At 36.1% G+C, this 14857-nt stretch overlaps 1 protein-coding gene across 2 annotated transcripts in view; it reads right to left on the bottom strand.

The window, feature by feature from the left end:
* FRYL (FRY like transcription coactivator) overlaps positions 1 to 14857 on the bottom strand; it is a 285938-nt gene that overhangs the window by 29971 nt on the left and 241110 nt on the right. For both annotated transcript variants that reach the window (XM_030800907.1, XM_030800906.1), the window contains 8 exons: positions 14381 to 14475; positions 12723 to 13330; positions 12339 to 12436; positions 8028 to 8198; positions 6940 to 7080; positions 3571 to 3768; positions 243 to 404; positions 40 to 114 (listed from right to left, as the gene is read on the bottom strand). In XM_030800907.1, coding sequence (XP_030656767.1) covers positions 40 to 114; positions 243 to 404; positions 3571 to 3768; positions 6940 to 7080; positions 8028 to 8198; positions 12339 to 12436; positions 12723 to 13330; positions 14381 to 14475 — 1548 coding nt within the window. The remainder of the gene's footprint in view (positions 1 to 39; positions 115 to 242; positions 405 to 3570; positions 3769 to 6939; positions 7081 to 8027; positions 8199 to 12338; positions 12437 to 12722; positions 13331 to 14380; positions 14476 to 14857) is intronic.

Genomic DNA, 14857 nt, shown 5'->3' with positions numbered 1-14857 from the left:
ATCTTTAAGACCTTGACACAGGCATTCATGATTACTCACTGATGGGTTCTTTGGGAGGCCAGATTCTGGACCACAGAGAGAAAGCACATTCATTAGCTTTTCTCTTGTTCTTCGCTAAAGAAAAAGAAAAATTAAAATGTTAGGACTACTGATAAAAGAAGACAAATTCTCAAGTTTTCATACCTATAACAAAACTGATTCTTCTATTCTATGAATGTTCCATTTTGATATTCTTTATGTACCTGTGATAACTGTGGCCTTTTCCAACTAACAGGAACTAAGGCATTAGAATTAGAACCAGAAGAAGTTGAGGAAGTACTTCTAGTGACAGCAATAACTTTTGGTTTCCCATTTCTTCCAGCTGCACTGTGCTGATCACCATATTTGTTTCCAATAATTGGTGTCTACACAGAAACAAAATGTCAGTGTTTGGCTCAAATATTTCAACACAAAACAAACTTAAAAGGGTTAACAGTGCACCTATAATATTTTTTACAAACAAAAAAACAACATGAGAGAAATTACTTTGCATGAGGCTGATGTTAACAAAGATCAAAGGTAATTATATATATATATTTTTTTATTTTTATTTATTATTATTATTATTATTTTTTTGAGACAGAGTCTCGCTCTGTCGCCCAGGCTGGAGTGCAGTGGCGCGATCTTGGCTCACTGCAAACTCTGCCTCCCGGGTTCACGCCATTCTCCTGCCTCAGCCTCCCGAGTAGCTGGGACTACAGGCGCCTGCCACAACACCCGGCTATTTTTTGCATTTTGAGTAGAGACGGGGTTTCACCATGTTATCCAGGATGGTCTCGATCTCCGATCTCCTGACCTCGTGATCCGCCCGCCTCGGCCTCCCAAAATGCTGGGATTACAGGCGTGAGCCACCACGCCCGGCCATATATATTTTTAATCAAGAGGCTTTACTGGAAATAATAATTTTACATCTGAGATTATCAGAAAGCCTATTCCTACTTTAAATATAATCTGCATTCTTTAAAAACCACCATCTCCACCTTTCCCCACCATGATTATAAAATATATCCAAAACTCAGAAAATATAAAAAAGATTGGTATTTTAAATATAAAATCATCTGTTTTCTTACCACTCAGACTTAATATTTGTTAAATTTTGGCGCTTTTTCAAAGCATATTGTTAAGTATGCTTCAGCAATGTGGTTTAGCAAATACTGAAGTAACAAAAGAGGAACACTTCTATGTAGACTCTTACTACAAATCTGATGTGTAATACTTCCAAAATTTATTTCAGTAAAAATTCTGTGATAATCAAAAACTCATTTATATTTGACTTTGTAAAGTGTTTTAAATTTGCATTTGAAAATAAAATTCAAGCTCATCTGCATGTCATACGACTCCCTTTATGCCCAACTGATCATCCTTCTCTCCCTAGCCTCAACTACGACCACTTCCCCCTCTCTGAACTTCACACACCAGCAAAACTGAGCTTGCTCTTGTTTTCCAAACATACCATGCTCTTTTATAGACCAGTGTTTTAGCCTATGTTGCCCCTTTGCATGGAATATCCACTAAGTAAACTTCTAATCATCTTTTAATGATGACTCCAGACTTTTAAGGAGGCCTTCTCTTCTACCACCACCGCCTCTGTGTAATCAAACTTGGGACACTTACCGCGCTGACTGTAAACTGTTTATGTGCCTGACTTCCCTACTACACATGTATCCATTGGACCATGTGTGATTGCGTCTATACCTCTGGTGTATCTCCAGTGCCTATGCATGGCAGGTACTGAGGAATTTTTGATGCAACAAATTGAAATTAAGTATATAAAATGTTTTGAGAATTTGCATCACTGCTTCAAATAACATAATTAAGTTACACAATCGATTTCTGAATCAGAAGGAAAAGGAAAGCCAAGCTTCTCTATCTTACTCCCATGCTATTATACACACATCTTGCTAGAAATTCTCAGATATTATTAACTAAAAAATTAGTAACAAATATGCTTTCTATATAAAAAAATGAAGTTTAGGATAAATTCTAATGCCAAGATTAAACTGCAATAAAACATTTTTTATCTATATAACTCTGATCAACAAAAAAGTAAGTAGAGCTTCAATTTTTAATCTTTCTCAACCTTACAATACTTGATCAATAACTTCCTTCTTCAGAAGTTCCTCCCTTGGCTTCCGAAAGACCATTTCAATGGCACCAAGGCACCAAGAGTGGGCTCAGGTGCCAGAGAGAAAAAAAATTGGGACTCTCAGCAAGGATGAGAAATCTTTAAGTGAGATTTTTATTAACATACAGCATAGCCAGGCTCCAGGGTTCCTTCTGGACTGATGGCCCCTGCTTCTGTCTAGTCCTAAAATATCCAGTTTCTCAGGTTTCCTTTAGTTGTTGCCTTCTGTTCTTTTCAGTTTTCCTTCCATGGTTTCAGCCATCTACTTATACAACACTGAAACCCTTAATTTGTTACTTCCACCCAAGTTTTCCTCTAAAACTTCAGATCCCAAAATTTAACTGACCACCAGGCACCTCCTTTAGTATGTTTCTGGGTCACTTCTGAGTCAACATGTCCAAGATGGGACTCATTGCCCCCTCTCCTTCCTTGCTGTAAGATCTGTTCCTGCATTCCCACTCTCTTGAATGGTGCAACATTCATCTACCTGTCAAGGCCATTCATCAAATCCTTGATGCCTCTTCCCCACTTTCCCGTTAAATCCCATCAGTTACTTCCTTGGTCTTTTTGTAAACCATCTCTCCTCCTTCTTCATTACCTCTGCAATTGTCTTGGGACAGTCCCACATTATCTTTTGCCCAAATTCTTCTAACAGATTCCTTACCAATCGTCCTCTCCTCCTCCCTGCTCTATTTTCTATCCTGTGGCTAGAGTGATCCTCCTAAAACGCAAACCCTAACACGCCAACTAAAAGTCCTTTAAGAGCTCCTACTGGTTTAGATAAAACCAGCTTGTTACTATGAAATGCAAGATCCCCACGATCTTGCCCCTTCCTATGCCTTCAGCCTCATCTCTCATCACACTCTACTTGCACTGTTTTGAACTCTGTGCCCAAGGTAGGCTGTACTAGTTGGAAGTGTCTGGAACACCATGCTTTCTCACACTTACAAGCCTTCATTCACACATTCTCCATTTCTTTGCATTAACCTCCCCTCCCCAAACTGCCATAGATGCCTGTCTAGAATTACTTGTCTTTCAACACTCAGCTCAGATGTTGGCTCCTTTCTGAAACCACTCCTTTAGATAGATGCTACATATTCCCCTAGCACTTTTAATGTATTCCAGCCGAGTGTTGATTACAATGTTTAGTTGTGAAGCTAAACACTGTTGGGAAGTTAAGTTGTGACGTTTCTTTTAGATGGGGAATGTACAGTCTGTTTCTCTAACAGACAGTAAGCTTTCTAACAGCAGGCCTTCCCCCCATCCCCACTTTGTTGTTCATAACAGCTACCATATTGTCTAACACTAGGTATGGGCTCAATCAATGTTTGTTAAATCAAAGAATGAATAAATAAACAAACGAAAATTCCTAGTAGAGTACCTTCATCAATTTCTGAGCATCTTACCTCAGATATATCAAAATGAAAATCTAAGGTCTTCCCAGGCAACTCCTTAGAAACATTATTAAAAATTTTAGTGAAGGATATTTCAGGAGAACCTGTATCTCCTCCATAGGTCTTGGGGATATCACTGGGTACGACAAGACTCGCAGAGCGTGACACCACCAGCTTTAATATGTTAAGGGCTTCCTTCCAGTAAGGACTCTGGTTTAAAAAATAATTGACAAGTAAAAGTTACAAATGCACATTCAACTAAGAACAACAATTTACTGTACATCATGAAAATATTATTTCTACAAAAATACTTGTAAAAATTACTCATTTTTAAGATCCTTAATGAAATGTTTGAGTTACAAAAGGAAAGAAAACACAAGTTATTATTTGTACCGTTAGATTTACCAGATACCGTACGTGTAATAATGCTACCCAACTGAAATATCTTGCTTTTCTCCCAATAAGTGCTTTGTAATTACCATTAATTTGGACAGACTAATACAGTAACTTGGCAGTAGCAGTAAACAAAAGATTTGTATATACGTCAACTTTTAGCTGAATGAAGTTTATAGGTTTGAGACTCTAAAATTTAAGTATTTTAAGTCTTTGCAGATAAAAATTTTTTAACGAATACCTTCCTTTTTAGACATAAAAATATTAAAATACTAAAATACAGTTAAGTCTTTTTTTCTTGATGGCCCAGGCCCCAAATACTGAGAGTAGATACCATGCTAATGTGATGTTCTCAGGGATTACTGAGTTGTGTAGGCTGAGGTGTTTTTTCCCTACATATTTTGGCTATTTAAAAAAAATTTTTCTGCTTGTCTTAGTTTTGTATATTCCTACCAATAAAATCTAGGAATTATTTATGAGATAGATGTACATGTAGAGAAGAGTCAATGTTTGATAAAGACTTTATCTTTCTTTTACCACCCAATGAAAAGGATACATAGAAAAAACTACTTATTTATGGTACCAAAAATCACATCTCAACCTTGTATTATATTATACATATTCTTTCACAGCTGATATCTGAGGAAGGAAAAATAACCATTAAGACACCAAAAAAAGGAAGTAAAAAACCTTTGGCAGAACTGGGCTATCCAGTTGAGTTCATAACATCTTGCTATGAAGACACCTAAAACACAAAATGCTTGATAATAAAAAGGTCTACATGATACTGTGACATTTTAAGAACAGCACTGTAAAAAGTAGTTTAAAGGCCGGGAGCAATGGCTCACGCCTGTCATCCCAGCACTTTGGGAGGCCAACGCGGGCAGATCACTTGAGGTCAGCAGGTTGACACTGGCCTGGCCAATGTGGTGAAACCCCATCTCTACTAAAAATACAAAAATCAGCTAGGCATGGTGGTATGTGCCTCTAATTCCAGCTACTTGGGAGGCTGAGGCAGGACAATCCTTGAACGCAGGAGGCGGAGGTTGCAGTGAGCCAAGATCGCACCTCTGCACTTCAGCCTGGGCAACAGAGACTCCATCTCAAAAAAAAAACAAAACAAAACAAAAAAAAGTTTATATTTAACAAAATCATGACTAAGTAGAAATAATCATTTTTTTCCTGACAGAAATAATTACAATCTCTGGGCATCATGAAATGCTAAACTTTAGGGATGTTTTCATAAATTATATTGCTGGTTGTGTTTAAATGTAAAAGATTATCAATAATTCAATTCTGTGAAATATTCAGTTGTTTAATAAAGCATAAGCCAGCGGCTGTGATGAGCCATCAGCTAAATATGATCTTGATTCACACATTTATAAAGAAATCTGGAAAAAAAATTGAGTCAACATTTTAAAATCAGGAGATTTTACAGAAAAATGTAGATTTTCCAGCTTCTCTTAAAATGAGAAGTCTCGCCACACTGGACCCATATTCTAACATGAAAACCACAGAGGAAGCTAAGTTGTGTTGCTCCTTTGGGATGGGGGGTGTGCAGTTCACTTGGCCACAAATCTGCGCTCCTTCTGGTTAGCTGCTTGTCCACTGGCAAGTTGAGCTTGTGGTTCTGAACATAAGAAATGTACCTATGGTTCGTAAGGTAGTGAATTCAATGTGGTATGTTTCTATGTGAAATATAGCAAATATTTTATGTTTTTTTTTAAGGTTTAAGAAGAAAAGAGAAATGTCCTTTAGAAAGAGATATAACTGCTATCTGGTAAAGCCTCACTCACTGAAGGGTAAGACAGAAGATAAACAGGGCCACCAGAAAATCTTCCATTTTTTGGATATCTGCAATCACTGATTTTCAAGGGAATGTAAGAGGTAATCTGGATTACATAACTGAATCACTGAAAACATTCTAATACAGTTTTATTACTTTCAGATATGAACTAGAATAAATTCCTTGTCAGCTAAGTATTTCCCATTCTAAGTTCTGCTCTAGTGAATGCAAATGTAACTGGAGTATAAACACAACATATTAATCTATTAAGGTTGTTAATGAGCTTGTTCTCTTTGGTGAGTTGTATCCATCCTACTGATCTGCTCAGCAATGCCTTTCTTAACTGGTAGCTCAAACTGATAGCTTAACTGAATTTCAAAGGTGAAATTCAGCAAAGACCAGGCCGACTTGTCATCATTTACATTTAAATCAAGTTTAATTTTCCACTTTCTAAATATCTGGCACTTTTTATCAGACACACATAAAAATCTCTAAAATGCAAACTCTTCAAAAAGGTTTTCTGTTTGTAAAAGTAGTGTCTATGCCTACTAAGTAGAATCTCGTTAAAAAACAGAAAGGTGCGAAGAAAGAAAGAACAATGAGGCCAGGTGCGGTGGCTCATGACGGTAATCCCAGCACTTTGGGAGGCTGAGGTGGGCAGATTACCTGAGGTCAGGAGTTCGAGACCAGCCTGGCCAACATGGTGAAACCTATCTCTACTAAAAATACAAAAATGAGCTGGGTGTGGTGGTGCATGCCTGTAATCCCAGCTACTTAGGAGGCTGAGGCAGGAGACTCACTTGAATCCAGGAGGCAGAGGCTGCAGTGAGCCAAGACTGCGTCACTGCACTCCAGCCTGGGCAACAGAGCAAGACTCCATCTCAAAACAAAAACAAAAACAACGAATGAGTCACAGTCCTAATTTCCAGAGTTTTGACTGCTGCAATGTGTATATGCATTCCTTCCCATCATTACAGAACATTACAGAAATTGTTAATACGAAAAGTAGAAATCACACTAATTCTGATTCTGGTTTTTGTCACTTATATTGAGAACATTTTCCATACTGCAAATATCCTGAAAACATGATTTATGGTTGAACTACTTCCCTATTCTTCGACATTTAAGGCATTTCCAATATTGTGTGATTATAAATCATTTTTAGATGAACAATGTTATATGTAAGTTTTGTGGTCACTCACCTGTACATATTTGCCAATAATCTTTATGATCTCCAGATTAAACTGCTTGGCTGGGGCTGCGGACAGGTCAATATGACTCAATAGACTGTAAATAATCTGTAGCAATGATTGCTGCATACTGGACAATCCTTTTTCTAATAGCTAAAAATAATGTTAAAAGTAATATTAAAGTATACTTTAATCAGGTTGAATAAAAACTCAATATTTACATTTAAGAGGTTGAAAAACATAGATTTAGCCTATGAGTTTATAGTTACGTGGATCAGAAATCTAGAGACTAATAAAGTGAAAGGCAGAGTCTATTACTGTTATTTTTCCTTGGTTCAGAAAGGAGAATTAGACCATAACTTTTCATCTAAATCATGGTGTTTTATTTCCTTAACTAATTTAGTAGGTATTACACTTTATTATAAACTGACAAACATTTTTAGTGACTAGGAATCTCTTGCTTTTGACTTTTTCTTTGTGCCTATCTACTTAGTAATTTACTTTTCTGGGCATAAAGTTACTTCTTAGGCATCAAATAGATATTAACTTTTTGTGCTGTTCTAGGGCGACTTTATCATCCATTTTTTGCTGCCTCAAAATCATATTTTAGATAGGAAGCAAATGTATATCAAACTAAAAACTTTTCCAGAAGAAATACTTTTGTATGCTGTAATTATTATTCTAGAAAAGATTTCTAAGCTAAAACCCAATTTTGTAGAAATAAAAATTATAACCATTCTCTAGGATCAGGACCACTAAAAACACACTTTCCATTTTTAATTAGGTAAAGTGTATATTATTTTGAGTTTCATGTCACTTAAGGACAGTAAATAAGGATATAAACACTGGACCTGGAAAAAAACCCCACCTTTATAAAAACTTATTTTACACTTGATAGGAAGTACTTATATTTTTATCTTAAAAAATTGTTAACTATGTTGACTCTCAGACAATTTGAACATCAGTTAATACCAGTGCTGCTTCTGCATATAAATAAACTTGATAAAGTGCCATAGAGTAGTTAAAATATATGTATGTGTATATATATACACATATATATATATATATAGTAAATAAGAAAATATTTTTGGTAAATTTACCTCTGCAAGATAAGTCACAAGATTAAATGTTGTATCTGAGAAGGAGTCATGCAGGTATCTGCACACAACATTGATCCAGTTAGAACAGTCTCTGGAATATGTGTGCGTACTGTACAAACTCATCATGTGTGCCAGATTGACAAGTGTTGGGCATTTTTCTTCTGCACAAACCTAGAAAACAAAATTATTTCATTCACCTAAAATAAAGACACAAGTTTAACTTGATTTTATGCTAAATGTATTTGCTTAATGAAATAATTTAGATGTATATTGGTTTTAATGCATTTTACTTCAATACGTTAGAAAAGTGAAAGGAGAAAAAAGCACAAGGCATTCTTCACAGAACAGTAAGAGCTAATACAGAAAGAGGATTAACGTCTTTGTGGTTACTAAATAGTACAGCCTTCTTCAGTATGAAGATCTGTAAACTGTCTCTGGCAGGAACCATGTATGGTGTGAACTCGGGACATCATTTTGGAATAGCTTTGTCAAACCCAGGATGGATCAGTGCACAAGTGCCTACACAGGCAGATATAACTAGGGAATTCTCAGGGAGGCTCCGAGCTGCTGTGACTGGGAGGAAATGCTTCATTCAGCCTCCAGCTATGTCCGAGGTATCTCAGTAGAGCAGTCAGTTGCAAACAGCCTCAACATGTGTGACGGTCAAAGGACATCACTGGGGCTCTGATAAAATCTGGAGTCCAGAATCTCCAATGGATGACAGTCTGCATGGTGGACCCCAAACTGCTCTTCAGGAAATCACCTAAAGCTCTAAGATCTTCGGTCAATCTTTTAGAGGCTACTCGAAAATGTACTGACTCTCATGTTTGTTTGATACAATACTAAAGAATCTCAACCAACTAATGTTTGGGGGAAATTTTACTAAACGAATGCGCTTCTTAGTCTGTTTGTTCCCTGGGTTATTGGTGAGGATGTTCCCTGGCCTCTCCCAGGGGACACCTGAGCTATGCAGAACTGGAAAAAAGCCATGCTACTCTTACATACCAATCTGTCATAAAAGGCTAGCCTCATTGTCATTTCTGCTTTTAGTTTTCCTTTTCCTTATTCTTCTGTCTTATGGATGTTTTGTATGTATTTTTACAACTACCTACAGCATTTGGTAAAGAAACTGTCCTTTTAAATATATACATCTTCAACTTTCAGATGAATATCACTAATTTTGGTAATTCAGAAGATGTTTAATAGGCTTGGAGGGCCTCAAATTCATCATTTGGACACTATCATGGAACAAGCACAAAATATAAAGGTTATGCAAGGTCATGCATAGACTATTAACACAGTAGTACCTGGGAAGTTATTTTATAAAATCATTAAAACCAGCTGATTTCATGCAGTAGTGTTTTGCCCATAAAACAGACACCAGAAAGAAAAAGAAAAAATGGGTTGGTATTTCTTATTTGCATTTCAAAATATAATAACTTATTATTAAAAATCGCATAATTTTATAACTTCTCAAGTTGTTAAATTCTTTAAAACATAAAAAACTTTCCTGAAGAATAAAACATTCTTAGAGAATTCTTACATTCTTAAATACTTTTTTTAAGGAATGATTTTTAAAAACTTATTTTTTGAAAATGGAGAAATTTCCTTGGAATATATGCTGTGCAATTTTATAATAGAGCAAGTGACAGATTTAATTTTGGAATTTTTGAAATGCCAGGTTAAAATATGATCCAAAAAGCGTGTGTTTTATAACAAACTTTTTTAGCATACTATTTTTGCCATAATGAATCACTAGAGAAAAATATTTGTCCTAAGTGTTGCCTCATTTTGAAATTCTGTGCTCTCCAAAGGCACAAACAGTAGAAGTAGGGATATTTGCATAATGAAGGAGCACATAATGGAGGAAAATTACTCTCGACAGTTATAAGTGAGAGAATAATTAAGGAACCAATTTAATTCACATCCTGCAGGTTGCTAAAAGCATACGGAGAGGGAACCTTTGTGTGCTGTCCAACAGGAAGAAAACAGACTTAAAAACAATTTATGAATCACAGAAAGCCATATCTGATTTCTTAAAAGCATAAAAGATATTTGGGAATTTCCATGGCCCTACTGTGGTCACGATATCAGCAGCTCGATATTCAAGGAGCTGTAACATCCTTCAGGCTAGGAGGCCACACTCCTTAGTTATCCCAGCATTTAGCAGGCAGTAATCATTCAACACATTTCGGCTGCCACTCTTAAATGCTTCTACTCCCCTTTTTAGGGGATTTATGCCTTTTATTTTCTTGAAATCCCCAAGTAAACCAATATACATTTTCCCCCTTATATTTGCTTTCCAACCCCTCAGGTAGGGAAAAAAACTTTGTTTACACAAATTTTCTAATCATGTGTCACTAAAATATTAAAATGAAAGTTATTTTAATAAACTTTGTATTACTATTAGACTTTATTAATGCAAATACAGGCAGTTGGTTTTAGGCGAGTAATCATTTTCAAAAGGCAATATTTCTAATAGTCATAATTTTCACCCTCTCTTGATATTTAATGTTCTACTGGATTAGTTTAATAAAAACCAAGAATAAAAGACAACTTTTGGCTTATTTCCTACCACCACCATTTTTATTAAAGAAATGAAGATGTTTCCATTAGCTAAAATAATGGCTCTTTAAAAATACATGCTTTTAGAAAAATTATATTAAGAATCTTTCCCTATCTAACTTATTTAGGAATTTAATTGGGGATGGTGTTAAGAGCATATTTCATTAAATATTTTCATGTCATTTATTAAATGTTATTTGTCAAGATAGTGAAAAGGTTCTTACTCTTATTACTGCTAATGGGATTCACTGGGTTGCCAGTATTTTCTTTCTTTACTATGCTGGCACCTGGAGATAAATGTGCACTTAGCAGTGCTGCACTCTGGGCCATGGAAAGGTGGGGGTTTTATTTGGCTTCCTGCATGCTTGCTCTTTCCCCTTGCTGTGCTACTTGTTAATCAAATCCCAGCTTTTAAAAAAAATTGCTTACATAAAAAGCTTTTTCTGGGGATTTTATTTGCTTGTTCTCTTCTGTAGAAAAACTTCCTTTTTTTTTTTTTTCTCCCGGTACTTTAGCTAAGTTCTTTTACTTAATCTTGCTATTCACTCACCTCCCCTAGTTCACCAAATTTGCTATTATATGTATGCTACTTGTAAATTTATATAACTCCCTCTTAGAACTGTTTATATTTTCAGTCTGAAAAGCCTTTTTTCCTCCAGACTCAATGACTGACAGAAAAAAGTTATGAATTATATTTAAGCAAAAGGCAGGCTGTTTGAGAGTTCCTTATTGTTCTTGAGAGGGGACTACTAAAAATATAAAATGTCAAAATCACATTCTTTTAACATGAAGGTTAAGAGCTATAATACTTTTAAACAAATGTTAACAGATGATTTACAAAAATATATAAAATGTCAAAATCACATTCTTCTAACATTAAGGTTAAGAACCATAATACTTTTAAACAAATGTTAACAGATGATTTACAAATAGCTACATCACTGTTTCTAAAACAGTATGATTTTTGAAGGTAAAAGAGCCAAATAAGGAAGAAAAGAAGAATGGAGTAGAGAGCGAAGATGAAGAGAAAGACTGTTAAAAGGAAAAAAGGCAAACAAAAAGGGACAGAGAATTTTCCAAATCCTAAAATATATTATGCCCTCTTCTTCCTCAGAACCTCTGCATCTGTAATTTCTTCTGCTTAGAAAACTTCAAACCCTGAACTCCACTCTTTGCCTCTCATCCAGGGATCTTACTTTGGTTATTCCTATCCATTCTTCGATAGTGATCTAAGTCAGCTTAGATATCACTTCCTCTAGGAAGACTTCTGTTTTGTGTGCTCCTTGAGTATTCTCTCCCCCACCCTCCCCCCACCCCAATAAAATACCAAATCAGACTCTCTGGTTACTGTCCACTTACTTCACTGCATTCCCCATGATAAAGTACACTGTCTACTTTGCTTATCATGTATTTGTAGCATCTAACCCAGTGCTCAGTAAATATTTGGTAGTGAATAAACGAATGAATGAGAGACAGACAAAGAGGCAGAAGTATGGGAAAAAGAGCAGAAAAAGACTCAGACTCAGAGGAGTGTTACTCTAACTAATTTTATTTACTGTCATTTGAGCAGTTGTAACTTACACCATTACTATGCAAGTCCTTTATGTGCATAAAAATAAAAATTTAAATGCAAAATTCATATGGGAAGTGACAATAAAAGGATTTTTAAGAGATTTCCCCCTCCTTTAACACAGACTACAAAATAATTTTCCTATAGTGTTACCTTTCAGCATAACATTTGCTTACCTTTGCTATTCGACTAGCTGTTTCTTTGCAAAACTGAGTTGGGCTGTCAAAATGCTGGATTAAGTGAGGCAATAAGCAAAGGATGTTAAGAGGAAAGCCTATCAAAACAAAAAAAAAAGCAAACAATAACCAATTTTATTGCACATTATTTTAAAAGTTAAAGGTATTTTTTTAGAGGGTTCACAGAAACCATTTTCTTTTCATTTCCTGGGATACTCGATCTTCTAATTCTTTTTTGGCTTTTACCAAACAATTTAAGCTACCTAGCATATAAAAACTATGACTATTTGCAAAAAGCAGAAATTAGTAGATTTCGAAACAAATGATTAGTTTACATTTCACTACATAAAATGCAAAGTGCTGGTGCAATTATATTAACATCACCTGACAATTGGGAAGGATCCACCAATGTATGTTTGGAGACAGAAATGAGTTTACTGAGGAGGTGCACGGTCATTTCTTGTGTAGATGCTGAGGTAAAGCCCTTAAGGAAGAGCTGCTGAAGTCCTGGAAAATTAGTCCATTTCAATTTGCTTTGTACATTTTCAATCTTCTCTCGACTCTCTGATTTATCCAAAGGCAAATGGATAAGCAGTTTGTTGAGAAGCCTGAGAGCCAGGAGGTATTCATATTCATAATCTGATTCTAGTAAAGATGCTGCTATCCAAAAAATGGTGGCCATCACGTTGGTAGGCTCAGTAGTGGACTGCACATCACACATTCCTTTCTCTCTTAGAGAGGAAAGGCTTCTAGTCCTTGCTAAACTACTGCTATGGTTTATCCGTCCATCCATTATATCCAGTGTGTTACTCCGCCGCCGGTCACCTCGTCGGTCACCAATCAAACTTAATCTCAAAGAGTTACTTCTTGCATTACTGTCATATCCCAAATAACTGCTACTATTAATGGGACTTGTGCTTAGATTGAGTTGTCCAGTGCTTTTTCTGTTAGCTGCATACTTGTTTCCCATTATAGGATCATGATATGAGGTTCTTAAAAAAAAGAAAGAATAGATGAATGCATACCCAGTCACTTCTTTTGCTAAATTAATTTTACTTCTGAAAACAGTGAAAAATAGTAACTGGTACCAGAAAAATCATTTTTCAGTATATCTGACTTTGTTGAATCCAATTTCAGTTTTCCCTCCAAATTCAAACAAAAGGCACAACAGTACCTTTTCTCCTGTGGCTAACAGTTTCCTTTGAGTTGAGAGGAGGCTCTACTTGCTGAGAAAATTCTGCTATAGTAATCGCTAACAACGTTCAGCTCTGAGATTTAGGCATACATTATGTGCAAAGCTGACTTCCTTTGTCTTGTCCTCAAACTTGATGGTCCTGATGTCCCTATTTCTGTCAATGACACACTCTTTTCAAAAGAACTAAGCTCAAAAATTTTCGATTTCTCCTCCTCCCTCACATCCAATTTTTATTAAGAAAATATTGACTGAATGCTTTTTATCTTTGCCAGCTGTATAGGAAAGGAAGGAATGTTAGACAAGTCTTTTGAAAGAGGGGATAGATTTATAGTCTGCTAATTGCTATTATTAAAATACGAAAAAATCACTGTGAGAACCCAAAGGATGGAATAATTAGCACTATCCTGAGGGAGTTAGAAATGCTTAGCTAGGAAGTGACATTTGGGATGGGACTTGAAGGACTAGTCAATTCTGGGCTTGCAAGGTAGAAAAAGTGGGGAGAGAGGCTGCTGCAGGGAGAAGGAACAATACGTGAAAGGTGGGAGAGCCTTAAGGCTCCCAGACAGCTGGGGGAGCAACAGGATGCTGAATCCTGAATGTGGCAGGAATGAAGTGGCGCAGCAGAAAGATCTCTAACCAGCACATTAGAAGAAGAACAGCACTGCTAAAATCAGCACTTGGATTTTTCACAAGTCCTCACTGTCTGTGGCCCATCTCCCCACTGGTAATCCATCTAATTTGGGCGGTATTGTACTTACTAACAATATTAGAATTTTAAAAGTTATAGCTATATGTAGTTAGCTATTCAAGTTCTCTCTATATTAGGTTGCCTGGTTTAAATTCTTACTGAGAAAGGGCAGAAAGAAGATCATAATGCTTCATGGTTTCAGCCAAAGTATCAATTGCAGATTCCAATGTGAGAAGAAGCTCAATCACAAATCCCTGGGGGGAAAAAGGCAGATTTTAATTAATTATGCTCTGAAATAAACAAACTGCAATGGACTTCCTAATGGGATTTTAAAATAGAACAACCTCCATGTTATGTTACAAAATGATTAAACTCTCGAGCAACATGATCTTGCTGATTGATACAAACTCATCAAATCAATGGTGTATAAATTGATTGCAATGGTGCCACAATTTACTCAAAATTGCTCAGGTCAGAAATCTAGGAACCATCCTTGTTTCTTTCACATCTAAACTGAATCCACCAGCAAGTCTTGAAAATATTACTTTTGTTTGTTTGTTATTTGAGACGTAGTCTTGCTCTATTGTCCAGGCTGGAGTGCAGTGGTGCAATCTTGGCTCACTGCAACCTCTGCCT

This window comes from Nomascus leucogenys, chromosome 20 (genome assembly GCF_006542625.1).
Source record: "Nomascus leucogenys isolate Asia chromosome 20, Asia_NLE_v1, whole genome shotgun sequence".
Classification (NCBI taxonomy): domain Eukaryota; kingdom Metazoa; phylum Chordata; class Mammalia; order Primates; family Hylobatidae; genus Nomascus; species Nomascus leucogenys.
Note: the sequence above shows the minus strand (reverse complement) of the source record. Positions and strands in the feature narration are given on the sequence as shown.